The sequence below is a fragment of the Mastigoproctus giganteus genome, chromosome 4 (genome assembly GCF_048544385.1).
Source record: "Mastigoproctus giganteus isolate SK-2022 chromosome 4, ASM4854438v1, whole genome shotgun sequence".
In the NCBI taxonomy this organism is placed as follows: Eukaryota; Metazoa; Arthropoda; class Arachnida; order Uropygi; family Thelyphonidae; genus Mastigoproctus; species Mastigoproctus giganteus.
Genome location: NC_143578.1, coordinates 4,721,188 through 4,740,896, shown reverse-complemented (window position 1 = coordinate 4,740,896; position 19,709 = coordinate 4,721,188). Strand labels below are relative to the sequence as shown.

The window sequence follows — 19,709 nt, the reverse complement described above, 5'->3', positions numbered from 1 at the left end:
CGGGAAATTAAAATACCCCATTATAAGACTCTCTGATTTACTGGCCCACTATTTCCCTGTACAGTATTTTATTATACTCATCAGAGTCATTAGGCCTATAGCACACTCCTACTCTCAATTTTGATCTCCCAATGCTTATGTCACACCAAACTGACTCGACCCTGCACTGTCCAGTGATGTTGACTGGTGCACTTCCTTGGATTTTGTGTTTCTTAACTAATAACATAATCCTTCCTCCCTTCCTATCCTTCTGTACACATTGCACTCCCCAAATTCCAGTTCTGCATTCCTTATATCTGTGTGACACGTCTCTGATATCCCAACAATATCTGCCTTTGAGGTTTTGACCAACACCTCAAATTCATAAAATTTATTTACCAAACTCCTAGCATTGGTGTACACGCAAGTATACATGCACCTATTCCTATTCTTAGCTACCCTAACACAACACGTGTTTACTTGTACCGCAATGACTCCGAGCAGTCTCTGAAATACCTTGCATCTTGTTTTCCAGGCTGCTGCTCATTCCAATAGAAGCAGTGCAAGAATCACTTTCACCTCTGCCTGCGGCTCCTGTTAATCTATTAGTCCGTGTATCCCCCCAAGTTAGCAGTTTTCCGACCCACTTAAGACTGCCTCGATAGCATCAGCAAATATTCTTGCACCCTTTCTATTTAAGTGTATCCCATCCCTGTAGAAGCAGTCTCTCCTGTTAACAAGCACAGATCAGGCTGAGAAAAATTCTACCCCTTGAGCCTTGCACAACCTCTCCAGGGCCGAATTGATCAACAAAGCTCTCATCATATATTCCCTCCTATCGTGTCTGGGCAGAATTGCAGACACTTTCAAATTCAACCCTACTTCACGGCTTTTTTTCAACAGTGACCTGTACTTGTTAAGTAATTCCGTCAGTCTCCTATTCTTAATATTATTAGTGCCAACATGTACAACAATATCACCTTTTGTGCCCTTAAAAGATGATATCTGCTCCACAACATCATCAACCTTTGCCCCTGGCAGATGTACCCTGGTCCTGTTCCATCTATCCTGTTCCACCAAAAATTAAGCAGTTAGTCCCTGACTTAAGTAAATTTTTTTTACTCAATTTTATTATTATTATTATTTTTTTTTTTTAGGATTGTAAAATTTAAAACAGTAACAAAAAAATAAGCAATCAATAACGACAATCACAGCACATGCAAATTACACAAGTGAGATATGGAGTAACAAGCTTAAAAATAAGAATAACAAGGAGATTCTTAATTTATTTATGTTTTTTTTTATATGACTGAAGATTTCAGTGAAAGGGACACACATTTCATCATAATAACATAAAACTCACAGAATTCCAGCTATCAATATTATCACAAATGCAATAAGACCGAGTTTACTACCCATTTATAATAAATTGCACTAATAGAAAAGCCCAATAAACCAGAAACTGCAAATTGTCTTCACTATTTTATGGTAGTGACCTCCAGAAATGTGCTTTTGTTGTTGTTGTTATTGGGTTTAAAGACACAAGGGCTACTGAGACCAAATTGTGTCTATTCATTGTTATGTGCTTTTCTAAAATGTGAGCTCTTGTGAGGTAATAATAGTGTTTCCACCTTAACCCTGTGAAGTTTTTTACAGAAAATTTCATTTTGACCACAGAATAAGTGACAGCGGTACTAGTAAATCTACCAAGAAAAGGAAAGCGATTGAGTTGGATCAGAAAATTAAAATAATAAGGATGTATGGAAATGGGCAAACATTAACAAGTATCGCACAGAATTTAGATTTGTGAGTGTTAACACAATAATAAACGACAAAGACAGAATATGAAACAGTGAAGAGATCAGCACCAATGTTTTCTTTTCTTATGTGTCACTCCGGCTACTTCACCACTGTCCCCAGATAAAGTTTTTAATTAAACTAATTAAAAATATATAATTAATTAATTGAAAAATATATAACTATTTTCCTTCATTCTTATGAGGATATGTTGTTTTTGTAATTTTGGCACATCAGGGATATAGTAGCAATATTTTATTAGTCATTCCCGAGTTACGTAAAATTCAACTTATGTAAAAAGTCCTGGAATGCATCTCTTACGTATGTCAGGGACTTACTGTATTCTTGGATTAACTGGGAAGTCGATTATCCAGGATTTTCTTTTCTTTTTTTTACCATCTATCCCAGGAAATCGAGAGTCTACTGTATATTTAAAACTATGCATTAAAACTACCTTGGTAGTAGAAATGATGTGTGCACATTTTGAAACATCACAGACAGTCCTTTTGAAGCATCATAGACTGACATTATTAACGGCCGCCCTACCACCCTTCAAATCATCAGCAAACTTTCACAACTTACCTAGGATGCCCTCATCAATACCATTTATGAAAATCAAAAATAGGAGGAGACCCCACTGATCCCATTTGTTATGCTGGTCCACCATGAAGACTGTTTGTTGTTTGTTATTTGGTTTTTAGGGGCATTAGCAACTAAGGAAATATTGCTCAAGGGATATGCGGTGGTGATTCCCTGACCTTTCCGCATCCTCCGTATTTGGTGGGCTCGAACCCCGGTCTAATCAAGAAGCGTGTGCTACACACTGCTGCTCCTGCACACCTGGCTACGGAAGCGCCACCATGAAGACTGATCATTTATGACAACCTTCTGTCTCCCTTCTTTTTAGTAGCCTGTGATCCAGCATAGGATCTTACCAGTAACTCCAACTTCTTCCAGTTTACATAGCAGCCTTTCATGAAGAATAGTATCAAAAGTTTTACTAAAGGTTTGGATACAGAGGGTGTCCATAAAGTTCTTGTGTACTTTAAAACTGCAATAAAGTAGGTTATATACGAGATAAAAATAATCTGTAAAATACAATATAAAAGTAATTTATTCTAGTTTTTAGGGTATATATGAAGCATAAACTACCAGCATTAATTGTATTTGTAATCCTGTTAGTTCATACCACAAAAACCTCGTTTAAAGAGCATGGTTTCTAAGGAGTAAACCACACTTTTAATATGCCCCGCAGAAAAAAGTCAAATGGGGATAAAATGAGTGAGTCAGCTGGCCAAGCAACTGCCCCAACTTTACCAATCCATATGATTGGGAAAGACTTCATTTAAAAATTGTCAAACATTCCAAGTGAGGTAGCAAGGTGTTTCACCTCGCTGAAAAACTGTATCAGCTTCAATTTTTAATTGTCTTAGTTCAGGAATTAAAAAATCCTGTAGCACTGTATGATAACTATCATTATTAGCCACTGTTTCTTCAAAAAAGAAAGGACCAATTATGTGTGTTTTTCCAAGGGCACACCAAACATTGACTTTATGGGGAATCCCTTTCATGTTCCCAGACATTTTTTTTTTTGTGGTTTCTTTGTACCCCCCACATATGGCAATTATGGTAATTAGCCTTGTTACTAATGTGAAATGTTGCTTCATCACTAAACATTAGATTGTCAAGAGAAGATGGCATTTTCAATGTTTTCATTAATCTCATAGCAGAAAGATAATCTCTCATGTAGTCTTCTTCATGCAACACTTGATGCACTTGAATCTTGTAAGGTCGCTCATGCAATTTCACTCTGTAAAGAATTTTGTACACTGTTGCTTTAGAAAGGAATTGTGTGTGTGTTAACAACAGAAATAAAGGGATAAATTGCATTTTCCCACTGTATATGAAATGTAACTGTTGATGATCCTGTTGAGACTTCAGTTCTGCAACTAGTCACTTGTGAGGAAGAGACCTGATTAAAATGTAAGGGAATACCATCAACATTAAGTAAACTTAATGCTGACGTATTCTAACTCTTTCTCAGACAATGCACATAAAGGGGCAGCGCCTCCGTAGCCAGGTGGGAAGGAGCTGCAGTGAGTGGCACACGCTTCTTGATTAGACCGGGGTTCGAGCCCGTCACCACCAAATACGGAGGATACGGAAAGGTCAGGGAATGACCGCTGCATATCCCGGAGCAATATGGCCTTAGTTGCTAATGCTCCTAAAAACCAAATAACAACAACAACATAAAGGGGAAACTGAAAAATGATGGCTATAGCGACAGATGTGTGAAAATTTGTTTTCAGCCAGAGAGTAATTGATTGTTGGAACAAACTATCATATGGTGTTGCGGAAGTGGATAGTTTGAATAAATTGAAGGAAGAATTAGATATTATCGGAGGGGGGGACAGACAAATAAGGTGGGTAGTGTTCCCCCCTCTCTTTTTTTGCTGATACTGTATAAGATTCTTTCCTTGCATCATTTGCTAGTACTACTACTAATAATAATAATAAATAAACTGAATAAATGACATCTATACTACATGAAGAATGTTTTAGAAACAGAACTAGCAGAAGAAGTCTAACACTGACTGGCAGTTAAATAATTTTATAATAAAAATAAATTGCTAAAGCTAAAAGTGAACTAAGCAACTTGGGTGGATAGAATCTGCCTGATTATACTAAAAGAACTTGAGAAGGAGGTAGTTAAACCTTTAGCCATCATAATGATAGCACATTGGAGATGTACCTGCAGATTCAAATTGTTCAAAGGGAGAACACAAAGAGAGACACCTCTAAGTTAACCTCTGCCAGGGAAAATAATGGAATCTATAGTTAAAAAAAGCAATGCAAACTCATCTTGGAGCCATAAGGCAATCACAACGTGGAATTGTTAAAAGAGATCACACCTCATTAACCTGGTTATCTACTATAAAGTTGTTGCAAAGGAATCGGATGCAAAGCACAATTTTGACATATATACTTTGATTTTGGTAAAGTCTTTAATACTGTAGCACATGCACAATTACTGATTAAATTGGAGCAATCTGGAATTAGGGGAAAGTTACTACTATGTATAAAAAGGTGACTAAGTGCTAAGAGACAAAGAGTAGTTAATAATGTGGACTAATAAGATAAGAGGGGCTCCAGTGGGGTAAGTGAACCCCACTTACCATTTTTAATATTTATAAATAATACTGATTTAAGTATTTTGTCTGATATCTAAATTTGCTGACAATATAAAAGTATCAGTAGTTAATGACAGTAATCAGAAGATCTAAATAAACTCAGCAGATGAGCTGGAAACCAGAAATTGAGGCTTAACAGTGATAAATTACAGTTAGATCTTGGTTAGATTACTTTTTAAATCTTTTGATCCCATTGTTCTCTTAGGTAGTGTCAATGAAATTCTTCTTGTGAGGATGAAGTCCTCCACTCCAAATTTCACCCAAAAATCTCATCCCTTATCTAAACCTTAATTTTTCAATAAATGTGCTAAGCTGTCCAAAATGAGAACATAAAATATTGTAATTGGCTTGTATCGAAATGTCCAGCTTCATTTCTTTCTTGCTCTAAAGCTCACAACAACTGCAAAGTTTAATCAGTCCAAACTCAATTTTGAACCTTGTCAAATGTAGTCAAAAGTTCTGGTCTCTTGTCAAAGCTACTAACCACAACTGCTGCCCATCAACATTCCCACTTCTGTTACAACTTCATGATTCTATTGTATCATCAGCTAAAGATAAAGCTGACTTTCTAGAAACCTATTTTTCTTCTAACTCTTTTTATCAACAATCTTGGTAAGCCACCCCCTGTTGTATCCTATATTCCACTCAATATCTTCCATTGTCTTCTAAACCACTTTGCTTATTGGAGGCTTGAAGTGGTGAAACCCATGTTTAGTCTCTAGAGCAAAGTTTCCGGCATCCCCCTTCCCCCATACTTCTCCTTCAACCCATGCATGGTACTAAGTACTATAGGTTTTGATACCTTTCGTGTTTGGGGTTTTCATAAAAAAAAAAAAAAAAACACAGAAGAATGTCAGAAATTTAACAATTTGATTCCAAGGAAGTTTCAGATCCTGATAGCATGTCTCCACTATTCTGAAAACCTGTGCTCCCATTCTGTGTTGCCATTTTTCACTTCCTTATTCCACTGGTGTTTTTCCTTCTGTGCTTACTCTACTCTCTCCAACAAAATGAAGAATTCCATCAACCACCAAACTTTAAACTTATCTCAAAATCTTCCATCTGATGACCACCAGTATGCATTGTCAGTGTCAATCCACTGGTGATATATTGGCTTATGTTACTCAACTTTGGACAACTTTAATGGAAAAATTTCATAAAATTCAAACAATTGCTTTTGACATTTCTAAAGGTTTTGATTGTTTTTGGCATACAGGTCTTCTCAATGAGCTCCCACTGACTTACTAATTGTTTTTAACAATTTTCTCTCTGACCATTCACTACAGGTAATGGTAGATGGCACTCTGTCTTCTAACTTCTCCACTAATGCTGGTATTCCCCACAGTTTGGTTCTTTCTCCCACTCTTTTCCTCTTGTATATTAATGACCTTCTTCCACTGACTGCAAATCCTATCCATAATTTTACTGATGATAACACTATATTCCAACTTGCCTTACACAAATGGGCTCAATTTCTTGAATATCCACCAACAAATCCTTAAATGCTAATCTCCAATAATTCTCCAATGGGGCAAGAAAACAGTTTTCTTGACAGGAATCTTCTGAGATTCCTGTTTTATTTCTTGCAAAAAAATATTTACTGCTTCTATGCTCATCTTGGGTGACACTAGCATTTCTATACAGGATCACACATCTCTATTAGGCATTATCCTGACTTCTGATCTCTCCTGGCATAAGCACGTTACAGATATTGCTTCTACTACATCAAAAAATTAGATTTTTTTTTTTCATCTGTGTTACTTTTCTTCTAAACAACTACTCACTCTGACAATTCTCAAATCTGCCCTATCAGAGGGAGAGAGAGACCTGACTGGTCTGTCTCTCTCTCTCTCTCATAGTTTTTGCAATATTCCTTTTCTACAGATACTTCCATGGATATCATTCTTTTGAATTGGCAGCTGTAATTTTCCTGCTCTCTTTCAAACCAGTAATAAACATGAACCAGAAACAGTCAACATCCATTCGCTGTCCAACTCCATACTCAACAGAACCAATTTTTCCTCTTCCTTATTTATCCTTATAATTAGGAAGGATGTAGAGTTGCTAGAATGAGTACAGAGAAGGGCAACAAGATTGGTGAGAGGAACAAAGGTGTTCTCTTACCAGGAGAGGCTTAAATTCTGTCAGTTGCAGCATCTGGAGATTAGGCACCTGTGAGGTGATCTGACTGAGGTGTACAAAGTCTTGAATGGTTTGAGCAGGCTCAATGCTGATGGGATACTTCCACTTGCTGAGATTAAGAACCTGAGGGGGCATAAATTCAAATTGAGGAAAGATAGTTGTAGAATAGATGTGCAGAAGTTCGCCTTTAGCCAGCAAGTGGATAGCTTAAATAAATTTAAGGCTGAACTAGACAAACAATTGGAGTGACTGGATGGGTGAAATGGAAAGAAGGGGTGTTTTTTTTTTTTTTTTTTGGCTGATGCTCTATAAGCTTGCTTTCTTGCATCATATGTCTCAACTAATGCTAATGCTATCCCTTCTGCTTCTGTTGTCTGGAACAGCCTTCCATCACATATATTTCCAAAAAATTATAATCCACAGAAATTCCAATCTAATGTCAACAGGTATCTTCAGTCTTTAGAGCCTTCACCCATATACGATACCAAGCTATACTTCTAATAACATTCGTGTTTGAGAATTTCATTAAAAAATAAATAAATATATAATATTTCTTTATTTTATTTCTATGGAGCAGGCCTCTGTAGCCGAGTGGTCAAGAGTGAGAGTGCAATAGTACAGGCCAGCATGGCAGATTATAGTCCATTTCCCTCAACATAACTTGAGGAGTCCTCTACCCTGCAATGGATTGACAATGGCTACAGATTTATTATTTTTATATATATATAAGTAGTGAAGAGGAAAAAAATGAGGGAGACAGTCATAGAAGGTAAAAAAATATGTATAATAAGAGATAAATAATTACAAAATTGACAAAATAAGGATGTTGCCACACAACTTACAAAACTGGCCTTTCATCAAAAAGAATGTGTAAAGAAGATCTGAAACAAGAGAGATCCACTTACTACTCTAGCCAACTAGAGTAGAGTATGAAAATTACCCATTTATGCCTATCCACTGTCTTGTGTTTTCAGCCCAGTCCCCGAACTATCCTATAATTACAATTTACTCTAGTTTAAACAATAACCTCTCTTGAGAGACTAAAGTTTAGGTAAGTAAAGTAAAAAAAAAAAGTAAAGTGCAGCCATTATCAACCCACTGCAGGATGGAAGCCTCCTCAACAATTCATGCTGAGGGAAATGGACCATAATCTGCCACGCTGGTCCAGTGCGGGTTGGCAGATCGACTGTATTCAGCAGTCAGGGGCTTGAACCCCGGTCTACTCAAAGAGCGTGTACTACTGCACTCCCGCTCCTGCCCACTCGGCTACGGATGGTTAGGTATGAACTCTAAAATATATGAGCAGAGACTAAATTTTTTAGGACTTAAAACTTTTAGATTGCTCTGTTGTTGTTATTGTTATTTGGTTTTTAGGAGCATTAGCAACTAAGGCCATATTGCTCCGGGGATATGCGGTGGTCATTCCCTGACCTTTCCGCATCCTCCGTATTTGGTGGGCACGGGCTCAAACCCCGGTTTAATCAAGAAGCGTGTGCTACGCACTGCTGCTCCTGCCCACCTGGCTACGGAGGTGCCAGATTGCTCTGATCCCTTAGACTAACAGAATCAAAAGGAACAAATTGGCAATGATTTGTGGTCTATTATTTTGAAAATACTGTACTAGTATAAACCAAGGATGAAGCTTGAATATGATATAGTTTTGGGAAGAAACTTGTACAATTCCTAAAGTTTCACTCAGTTCTTACCTTGTTGTATATGATATATAATGCATCATGAACATTATACATATGAACAAAGCTCCGCATACAGTATAATAGTGTCATGAATGAACAATTTTCAAATATTTATTTATGTATTTAATTCTCCAGGTCAAATATAAATGGATGAAATTTTCTGAAATGACAATCAAAATGAATTATGGCACCCAAATGTTCTGAGTTACAAATGTGGGGCAGAAAACTCTTGAGTTTCCCCATTGTTAATTATCAATGAATCAATAATTTTGCTCATGAATGGTAACAGACAATCTGATACCTTCACAACCTTCAAACAAACTTTCCCATAAATAAATTAATTACAGAATGCAAACATGACTGATTCTAAAATATGTACTGAATATTACTGTGTTTAGTTAAGTTTGGGCCATACACATCTACATCTATATCTATTAATTGGCAAGAATGTTCCCCAGTTAAATGTTCCCCAATTAAATAAATAAACGTGCATGCATTGCAATACACAACTTTTAATTAAACATATCCTTGCCGACTGCAGTTACCAAAGCAATACTCAGTGAGAAAATCTGCAATCTTTAATGAATACTTACTGGAGCCATTGATGCAAAGACATTTAACAGAAAATGATGCAAATTTGATTTATTACAGCTTTCTGCATGAACTGGCTTGTCTCACAGGCCTGAATAGCACATCTTGGCCCAGCAGCACTTGTGCCATTAAATAGCCATACTAACAATTTAAATTTGAGCATGTAAGAATGTCTGAGATGAAATTATTTCTGCACCTCAGCACAAACTCTGCAATGTTTACTAGCTGGCCTGCTCAGAACATAATAATGCATACCAATTGATTTTGTACAATCACTATAATCATATTCCAACTAAAATTACAAAACATTTATATAACATATATAACAATGTGGGAGGGTCTAAAAATATGATTCAGAATGTAACCCAGTCTTGATGCATTATTTTCTATGGGAAAAGTATTTCTGTGATAAGAGTTTGCAATGCATGATGATTTCCAGGAATCCATTAATCACATAAATTGAGAGATACTTGTTCATTAAATTAAATAATGATTTTCTGAGTATCAATGAAATTCAAACCTCTATGGGAAGTTTTAATACCCAAAATACAGTTTTAAGCAGAAAATGGGTGATTTTAAAAAACCTCAATAATTAAATAAATAATTTGTATTTGCCAAAATACAAATATGCCACCTTAAAGAAAATAGCATGCTGTTTATTTTTTGAAGATGATATCCACAAGGTGACCTCCATCACTGCATAGGCATTCTTCTAATCTTCCATGCATGTTTCCCATGATGTAGCATAGCATCTCCAAAGGAATCCCAACAATTTATAAATTCTTTCTTTCAATATTGTGTGGATGGTGATAAGAGTGCACCTTACTTTTTAAGTGGCCACAGAAAAAAAACGCCACATGCTGACAGGTCTGAAACCTTGGAGGCCAAGAAATATAACCAATTCCTGGCAATAATGTGGTTATGATAAAGCAGTTGTACAACATTCATTGACACCCAGACAACATCTCATTGAAACCAAATGACCTCATTAGTTTGAAGAAACTTAGTAGCTGGTTTATCAGTCAAAACTTGTGATCATATCAGCACAGCAGCCCTAAGTATAGCTGTTACCTTTCCATTATCATCTTTAAAAAATATGGGTTGATAAAGCCGTGAGATGAAACTGTACACCACGCTGTTCCCCAGTCACTCTTCAATGGTTGCTGGTAGAATTGGTAAGGGTTTTCTTCTGACCAATAATAAAAGTTTTGTTTATTCACAAAACTGTAGATGAAAGTGAGCTTCATTAGACATTCATAAATTCTGAATAAGGTCTTCATTATGATCCATTTCAGTTAGCATTTCTTGACAAAAATTTTTACAGGTAAGGAGATCATGAAGTTTTAATTCTTGCAGTGTGTATACTTTGTAAGGAAAAAAAATTTAAGTCCTAGTGTGATAGTTATTGACACCCCTCTACTGGATAAGTTCAACAAGAGTGCATGCCAACATGCAGAAAGCTTTAAACTCGGCATGAGAGTGCAAATGTTTTCTGGTGTACGGGCACTCCTTATTCCATCTTGAGACTTTTTGCGAGCAAAACCAGTTTCTTCAAAATTATGTATGGCATGATCTGAAGGTACAAGATCTTGATGCTTAAGTTGTTTAAAGTGAACACAAAATAAACATCACAGCCTTGTAATTGTCATTGTTTTTGTAAAATTTCTTGACAGCAAAAGCATGCTGTGCACTTCCACTCTTCTTTGATTACTAAATGGCATGCTGTGGACAGGAGTATGTCAGGTGACACAATCTTCCACCATATTAGCACCCAAAAACCGCTTTTTAAAATTGCCCATTTTCCTGCCCCACCTGTATTACCACATTCAGTTCACTACAAAAAATAATGACATAACAGAATGTTTCTCAATTAACGGTTATGTACAAACAAACAAACAAGTAATATAACCTAATTCAACTATGTTTTCCATTTACATACCTTTCGTAATGTAAAGATAGAAAAAATCACAGTATAATACTGTCTGTACTACACCAGCAATGATGGCAATTAAGTCATACAAGCCTTCCATGTAGTACCTATATATCCAGTTAAGAATATAGAGAGCTCTGTATAAACCAAGACAGAAAAGATAATGAGAAGTGATGGTTTCTGCTTCTCCAGTCTTGGACACCAGAAAAAGCTGAGGCAGGATGGCAACTGATTCTAAATATATAGAGAAGGTCCATAATATCTGAAAGATAATGAACACATTAAGTAGATATTACATTAGAATCCAATTAATATAGCTTTTGATGCACAAACTACATTTTATGTTAACAAACAAAAAAAAAAAAAAAAAGTACTATATTTCACTCTTCTCTTGTGGGCTATTAAATTCATTTAATTAAAAAATCTAAAGATTCAATCATTTTTGGATCATGGAAGAATGGCAAAAGTCAAACTCTAAACAAGGTAAAATGATATTTTTCAAAAACTAGTGAATGGAAGGTTCTGCATCCTGCACAACCTTTCATTCACCAGTATTTGAAGAATTGAGAAGTGCTGTTTGTGTGCCAAGAGGCCTCCATAAATCTCAGTGACATTAAGTTTCACCAAAATCTGTGACATTAAGCTTCATGGCTATTGTCTGCCCTACATTTACCGTCTGTGTTTCAGTATGTAATTACATTAGTTTAAGATGTGATTTCTTTAAATAGCTGATTACTTCCCAATATTACTACTTGGAAATATAAAGATCTATAAATTAGATAGTATGAATCAGAGCTGTATGCTGCTATATTGAGGTATACTTCTCTTATTATTTTAAAAAAGATCTATAAATATATTACTGTGTTTAGTTATCTAATATATCTGTGATTTACTTTGCCGTAATGCTACTTGGAGGTTCTTTATTACAGTTTCTGTAGAGTAAAACTATGATCTTATACTGTGATAATTTTAAACAAACTTCTTTGAAGATAAAAGCTGAAAGATTGATAAGCCATATTACAGTAATTTTTAATTTCATACTAAAACTGACCCCCAACTCTGGTGGTCTATTTAGCATTAAAAAAAAAAAAAAAAAAATTAAAATTACTCATTTACATTCAAGTTTAATGTCTAAGTTTGCTAAAGATACAAAGGTTTGCTGGATGAAATAGTAATTGAGATATGCTGCTCCAACAAACAGGCTGCTAGGACAGCTCATGGTGTTCTACCAATAATATACAAATATAAAGAAATTTTGCCAATAAAGATAAGGAAGTAATTATTCCATTGTGTATACAGGTCTGGAAGCCATAAATTTTCACAAATTTTCCTTTTCCAAAACTTGCATTCATTTTTGGTCATTAAAAAACCCACTTTATGTGTGTGTGTGTGTGTGTGTGTGTGTGCGCACACACACACACACGCGCAGCTCATTTTAATCTCACTGTCACAAGGCTTTTCAATTGAAAATTAGAGAGATTTGCCATTGGAAAGCAACTGTTGAGTAAGAACTGCAATTTGCCATTGCAATAATCTTCTTTCTATTGAGTAGCAATCGGCATTCTCGATAATCATATCTATAATGGCAGTGCTTACTACTCCACCTTGAGCATCACCCAGTTTTTTTTCCACCATCAAAATACTTTAACACTCAAAAACTTCTGTTGCTCATCACTGGTTCTGAGCTGCAGATTTTCTGTAATATCTCTCTAATGTTTCTTGACTACTTTTTCTGAGTTCAACACAAAATTCTATTGCACATTTTTGTCTTTAAACATGCAAAATAGTTTTCACCACTGCCATTATAAAACAGGTTACTTAAAAACCTATGAAATACATGCATAAGGGAACACAAGTGCCACTACACTACTGACTCACCAAATATCATAACACATCACATTATTAAATAAGAACATTAAAATATTACACATTCTTAGCGTTTTTTTTTAGTGTTTTTTTCACCAACCTTTCATAAAATAAAATAAAATAAAGTAAAATAAGATAAATAAAATAAAATAAAACACAACAAATTCCCGATAACTATATTTACAATAACCTGTATTTACAAAATTAATATATACGTATTACAATATTAAAAGTATTAAAACACAAGATTAAAATGCATTAAAATATACTAACTTAAAAGCGATAAAATTCCGTAGCTTTCAAAGGCTCCAGCCTTCTTCTTCAGCAGTATTCTCTATTATTCAGTACACCTTTAAATATCAGCAGGGTAATGGTAGACATCACATGTTTTCATTCTCACGTGTTCCGCTCTCTTGCATTGTGGAACCGGAAGTGGCTCGAACGGAAGTCGTACGGAACCGTTCATCCTTTTTTAGGATAATAGTCTCTAAAAGGGGGTGAATCCGTACACCCCTATCCCTATTAATGTTAGTTGTAGAACTGATCCGCAAACTCTCGAGCCACTTAAGGTCCCAAAACCTATGCGCCCGATCGGTGATAGTGGCATCGTCTGGGGAGATCTGGTGCTGCTTCTCCCAAAAATGCTCGGCCACGGCGGACTTGCCATACTCCGCATTCCTTATTGCTTTTTTGTGTTCCCCCAGACGATCTTTGAGACGACGTTTTGTCTCGCCTACATAACATTCCCCACAATCCGGGCATCTAATATTATATACCACCCCACTAACATCCTCTTTTTGAATGGGGTCCTTAACTTGAGACACAACTGTGCGCAGTCTTCGCCCGGAAGCTGCACACAGCGTGTCTGATATTTTCTTAATACTCTGGTTATATAATCCGTCAAGCCCGGATAATAGGGAATGTATGCAGTAGATACTGGTATAAAAGATTCATCTCTCCTCTGATTTTCATTAATAAATTTATCTATAATCCTCTGGGGGTAACCACATTTAGCAAGATCCGCCGTGACATGTTCATACTCTGCTTTCCTATCATCGGGGTTACTGCAATGTGATTTCGCTCTATTAATTAACGTTCTTATCACACTGTTCCTGTGATGGCTGGTCAGGGCTGAATCATAATGCGTATATTGCCCTTTACACATTGTTTTTCTAAAGACTTTTGTCTTTAACTGCTGGTCTTCCCTACAGACCAACAACATCCAGGAACGGGAGAACTCCTCCATCTTCAACTTCCGATGTAAATTGTATGAATTGGGAGAAGCCATTTAAGATATTCAACACCTGATCTTCACTCCCCTTCCGAATAAATGTAAACGTATCATCCACATACCTTTTCCAAGGGCGCATAGGGAGAACACTAGCATTAAATATTCTGGTCTCGAGCTCCTCCATAGCTAAATTTGCTATAATTGCGCTAATGGGGGAGCCCATAGCTGTACCATTAACCTGCTTATATATAATGTTATCAAAAACCATAGTGTTACTTGAGAGGCACAATTCTATACCCTTCCTGATATCTTCTGGATTAAGTTGTGTCCTAGTATTTAGGGTAGTATCCCTCTGTAAGACTATGTTTGCACACCACACTCCATGGTCAATAGGAATACAAGTAAATAGCGATTTTACATCAAATGATATCATAATCTCATCCTCTTCTATACGCTGATTCCTAATAAAGTGCACAAATTCTTTACTATCCTTGATACTATAATCAGAGAGTCCTACTAGTGGAGACAATAGTTTGGCTAGAAAACCCGAAAGTGCATATGTCGGACTACCTATAAATGAGACTATAGGTCTGAGTGGCACATCTACTTTGTGAATTTTAGGTAAGCCATAAAACCTTGGCATTTGGCTACCTGTAGCATGTAGTGTCCAATATTGTTCTTTAGAAATCTTATTAGATTTAAGCCAACCCTGCAACATTCCGTTTACTTGTCGCTCCAAACTAAGAAGTGGACTCTTCTGGATAACCTTATATGTTGTCTGATCTTCTAATAAACTCAACGCTTTATTCTTATACACTTCTTTATTAAGAACCACCGTTGCTTTGCCTTTATCAGCGGGTAAAATTATAATACTATCATCTTGTTTAAGGCTTCTTAATGCTAGTTTTTGCTTCACATTAAGATTGGAAGGAGCACTCTTAGCTTGACTAAGGATGGCTGCTATTTTCACTCGGGCTTCATTAGCTATATCTACGGGAAGTTTATTTATAGCCCTTTCCACACCCATTGCAATTTCTGCAACGGGTATTCTGGGCGGTACTATGGCAAATTTTGGTCCTAGATTTAGGACCTCCAATTGCTCTTTAGTTAATTGTTTATTACTCATATTAATTACAAAATCCTTAGTAATATTATCATTATTGTCTCTCACCTTACTTTGTTCTTTAAGCCTGTCAAACTTCCCTATTTGTCTCCGTCTATAGCTATCAGAAATTTGCTTTGCTTTAGCTGTCACTACACTAATCACACCTGATAGGTGCATCGGTGTCAATATATCCCTTATTTCTTCAAAGCATTGTCTTTTTTCCTTTCCTAGTATTATGTAAGTCCCTATGTAATTTTCCAATCCATATATTTAAGATCTTCTTATGATACCATCTGGCGACGTTGAATAATCGCTCATCCTCAAAAGGAAGCTTTGTTTGGAAGCCTCGCGGTATAAGTTTATGTGTCTTACATCGGTGTGCAAACCTCAAATGCTGTTCCTGTTTAGCCTCCTTGACACTATGTCTTTGAAACTCCCTGTTAAATAAAATAAAATAAAACACAACAAATTCCCGATAACTATAACGATTATAGTTATCGGGAATTTGTTGTGTTTTATTTTATTTTATTTATCTTATTTTACTTTATTTTATTTTATTTTATGAAAGGTTGGTGAAAAAACGCTAAGAACGTGTAATATGAATATACCCAACCTCAGAGGCCTATTTGAGGAGTTATTTCGATGCTACGGCCATCCAATTATGCAGTGCATCAGGGAGTTTCAAAGACATAGTGTCAAGGAGGCTAAACAGGAACAGCATTTGAGGTTTGCACACCGATGTAAGACACATAAACTTATACCGCGAGGCTTCCAAACAAAGCTTCCTTTTGAGGATGAGCGATTATTCAACGTCGCCAGATGGTATCATAAGAAGATCTTAAATATATGGATTGGAAAATTACATAGGGACTTACATAATACTAGGAAAGGAAAAAAGACAATGCTTTGAAGAAATAAGGGATATATTGACACCGATGCACCTATCAGGTGTGATTAGTGTAGTGACAGCTAAAGCAAAGCAAATTTCTGATAGCTATAGACGGAGACAAATAGGGAAGTTTGACAGGCTTAAAGAACAAAGTAAGGTGAGAGACAATAATGATAATATTACTAAGGATTTTGTAATTAATATGAGTAATAAACAATTAACTAAAGAGCAATTGGAGGTCCTAAATCTAGGACCAAAATTTGCCATAGTACCGCCCAGAATACCCGTTGCAGAAATTGCAATGGGTGTGGAAAGGGCTATAAATAAACTTCCCGTAGATATAGCTAATGAAGCCCGAGTGAAAATAGCAGCCATCCTTAGTCAAGCTAAGAGTGCTCCTTCCAATCTTAATGTGAAGCAAAAACTAGCATTAAGAAGCCTTAAACAAGATGATAGTATTATAATTTTACCCGCTGATAAAGGCAAAGCAACGGTGGTTCTTAATAAAGAAGTGTATAAGAATAAAGCGTTGAGTTTATTAGAAGATCAGACAACATATAAGGTTATCCAGAAGAGTCCACTTCTTAGTTTGGAGCGACAAGTAAACGGAATGTTGCAGGGTTGGCTTAAATCTAATAAGATTTCTAAAGAACAATATTGGACACTACATGCTACAGGTAGCCAAATGCCAAGGTTTTATGGCTTACCTAAAATTCACAAAGTAGATGTGCCACTCAGACCTATAGTCTCATTTATAGGTAGTCCGACATATGCACTTTCGGGTTTTCTAGCCAAACTATTGTCTCCACTAGTAGGACTCTCTGATTATAGTATCAAGGATAGTAAAGAATTTGTGCACTTTATTAGGAATCAGCGTATAGAAGAGGATGAGATTATGATATCATTTGATGTAAAATCGCTATTTACTTGTATTCCTATTGACCATGGAGTGTGGTGTGCAAACATAGTCTTACAGAGGGATACTACCCTAAATACTAGGACACAACTTAATCCAGAAGATATCAGGAAGGGTATAGAATTGTGCCTCTCAAGTAACACTATGGTTTTTGATAACATTATATATAAGCAGGTTAATGGTACAGCTATGGGCTCCCCCATTAGCGCAATTATAGCAAATTTAGCTATGGAGGAGCTCGAGACCAGAATATTTAATGCTAGTGTTCTCCCTATGCGCCCTTGGAAAAGGTATGTGGATGATACGTTTACATTTATTCGGAAGGGGAGTGAAGATCAGGTGTTGAATATCTTAAATGGCTTCTCCCAATTCATACAATTTACATCGGAAGTTGAAGATGGAGGAGTTCTCCCGTTCCTGGATGTGTTGGTCTGTAGGGAAGACCAGCAGTTAAAGACAAAAGTCTTTAGAAAAACAATGTGTAAAGGGCAATATACGCATTATGATTCAGCCCTGACCAGCCATCACAGGAACAGTGTGATAAGAACGTTAATTAATAGAGCGAAATCACATTGCAGTAACCCCGATGATAGGAAAGCAGAGTATGAACATGTCACGGCGGATCTTGCTAAATGTGGTTACCCCCAGAGGATTATAGATAAATTTATTAATGAAAATCAGAGGAGAGATGAATCTTTTATACCAGTATCTACTGCATACATTCCCTATTATCCGGGCTTGACGGATTATATAACCAGAGTATTAAGAAAATATCAGACACGCTGTGTGCAGCTTCCGGGCGAAGACTGCGCACAGTTGTGTCTCAAGTTAAGGACCCCATTCAAAAAGAGGATGTTAGTGGGGTGGTATATAATATTAGATGCCCGGATTGTGGGGAATGTTATGTAGGCGAGACAAAACGTCGTCTCAAAGATCGTCTGGGGGAACACAAAAAAGCAATAAGGAATGCGGAGTATGGCAAGTCCGCCGTGGCCGAGCATTTTTGGGAGAAGCAGCACCAGATCTCCCCAGACGATGCCACTATCACCGATCGGGCGCATAGGTTTTGGGACCTTAAGTGGCTCGAGAGTTTGCGGATCAGTTCTACAACTAACATTAATAGGGATAGGGGTGTACGGATTCACCCCCTTTTAGAGACTATTATCCTAAAAAAGGATGAACGGTTCCGTACGACTTCCGTTCGAGCCACTTCCGGTTCCACAATGCAAGAGAGCGGAACACGTGAGAATGAAAACGTGTGATGTCTACCATTACCCTGCTGATATTTAAAGGTGTACTGAATAATAGAGAATACTGCTGAAGAAGAAGGCTGGAGCCTTTGAAAGCTACGGAATTTTATCGCTTTTAAGTTAGTATATTTTAATGCATTTTAATCTTGTGTTTTAATACTTTTAATATTGTAATACGTATATATTAATTTTGTAAATACAGGTTATTGTAAATATAGTTATCGGGAATTTGTTGTGTTTTATTTTATTTTATTTATCTTATTTTACTTTATTTTATTTTATTTTATGAAAGGTTGGTGAAAAAACGCTAAGAACGTGTAATATGAATATACCCAACCTCAGAGGCCTATTTGAGAAGAACATTAAAGGTGAGCAGTGTTGCCAGTCTCATTACTTTTTAACACCTCTTGTAAGACTACTTAGTGAATAAAGAGCAGTGGCATACACTAAAGTGTCTATTTATGATTATCTATAAAATAACATTAAAAAATTATTTTAAATGTTTTACTAGACCAGCGTTTTTCAAACTATGTTCTGCAGAACACTAGTGTTCCGCGAGATGTGAACAAGTGTTTCATGAAAAATCGTAATTAATAATTAAAAAATATAAAATAAATTTTGTATATTTGTAGCTTACACCACTTTTGTATCATTATAATATTTAAGATAATTTTTTTTCGGTTATTAATATACTGGCATAGACTAATGATCAACTGAATAGACCGCCGAACACTTTATTTTGGGGGGGGGGGGGCTTTGCATAGAGAAGTATGCATAGAGGTAATGACGCCTATGAAAAAGGAGCAATGTGGTGATCTAGTATGCCATTCGTGTGCAATTTAGCCTGGAATACATGGGTTGAAGGAGAGGAGGAAGTGAACCGATATCATAACTAAACTCACATCCTTGTATAATTTTTTTTTTTTGATAATTATTAGTATTTCAAAATATTATTATTAAAACATGTGACCATACATTTGTAGTTGAAAAAAAAAAAACTTTTAAAAACAAGAAGCAAAGTACTTCAAGTAGTGCAACTGTGGTCGATGAAAACAAACACAATATTCTCACACTTCAAAGTGAGGATGAACAATCGCAGCCTTTTGTTCTCCAAAAATCCAAAGTGAA

The 19,709-nt window shown here is 36.2% G+C and overlaps 1 protein-coding gene across 2 annotated transcripts in view; it reads right to left on the bottom strand.

The window, feature by feature from the left end:
- LOC150086353 (ER lumen protein-retaining receptor-like) overlaps nt 1–19,709 on the bottom strand; it is a 65,221-nt gene that overhangs the window by 23,778 nt on the left and 21,734 nt on the right. For both annotated transcript variants that reach the window (XM_090371324.1, XM_090371323.1), the window contains exon 3: nt 11,334–11,586. In XM_090371324.1, the coding sequence (XP_090227450.1) occupies nt 11,334–11,586 (253 nt within the window). The remainder of the gene's footprint in view (nt 1–11,333; nt 11,587–19,709) is intronic.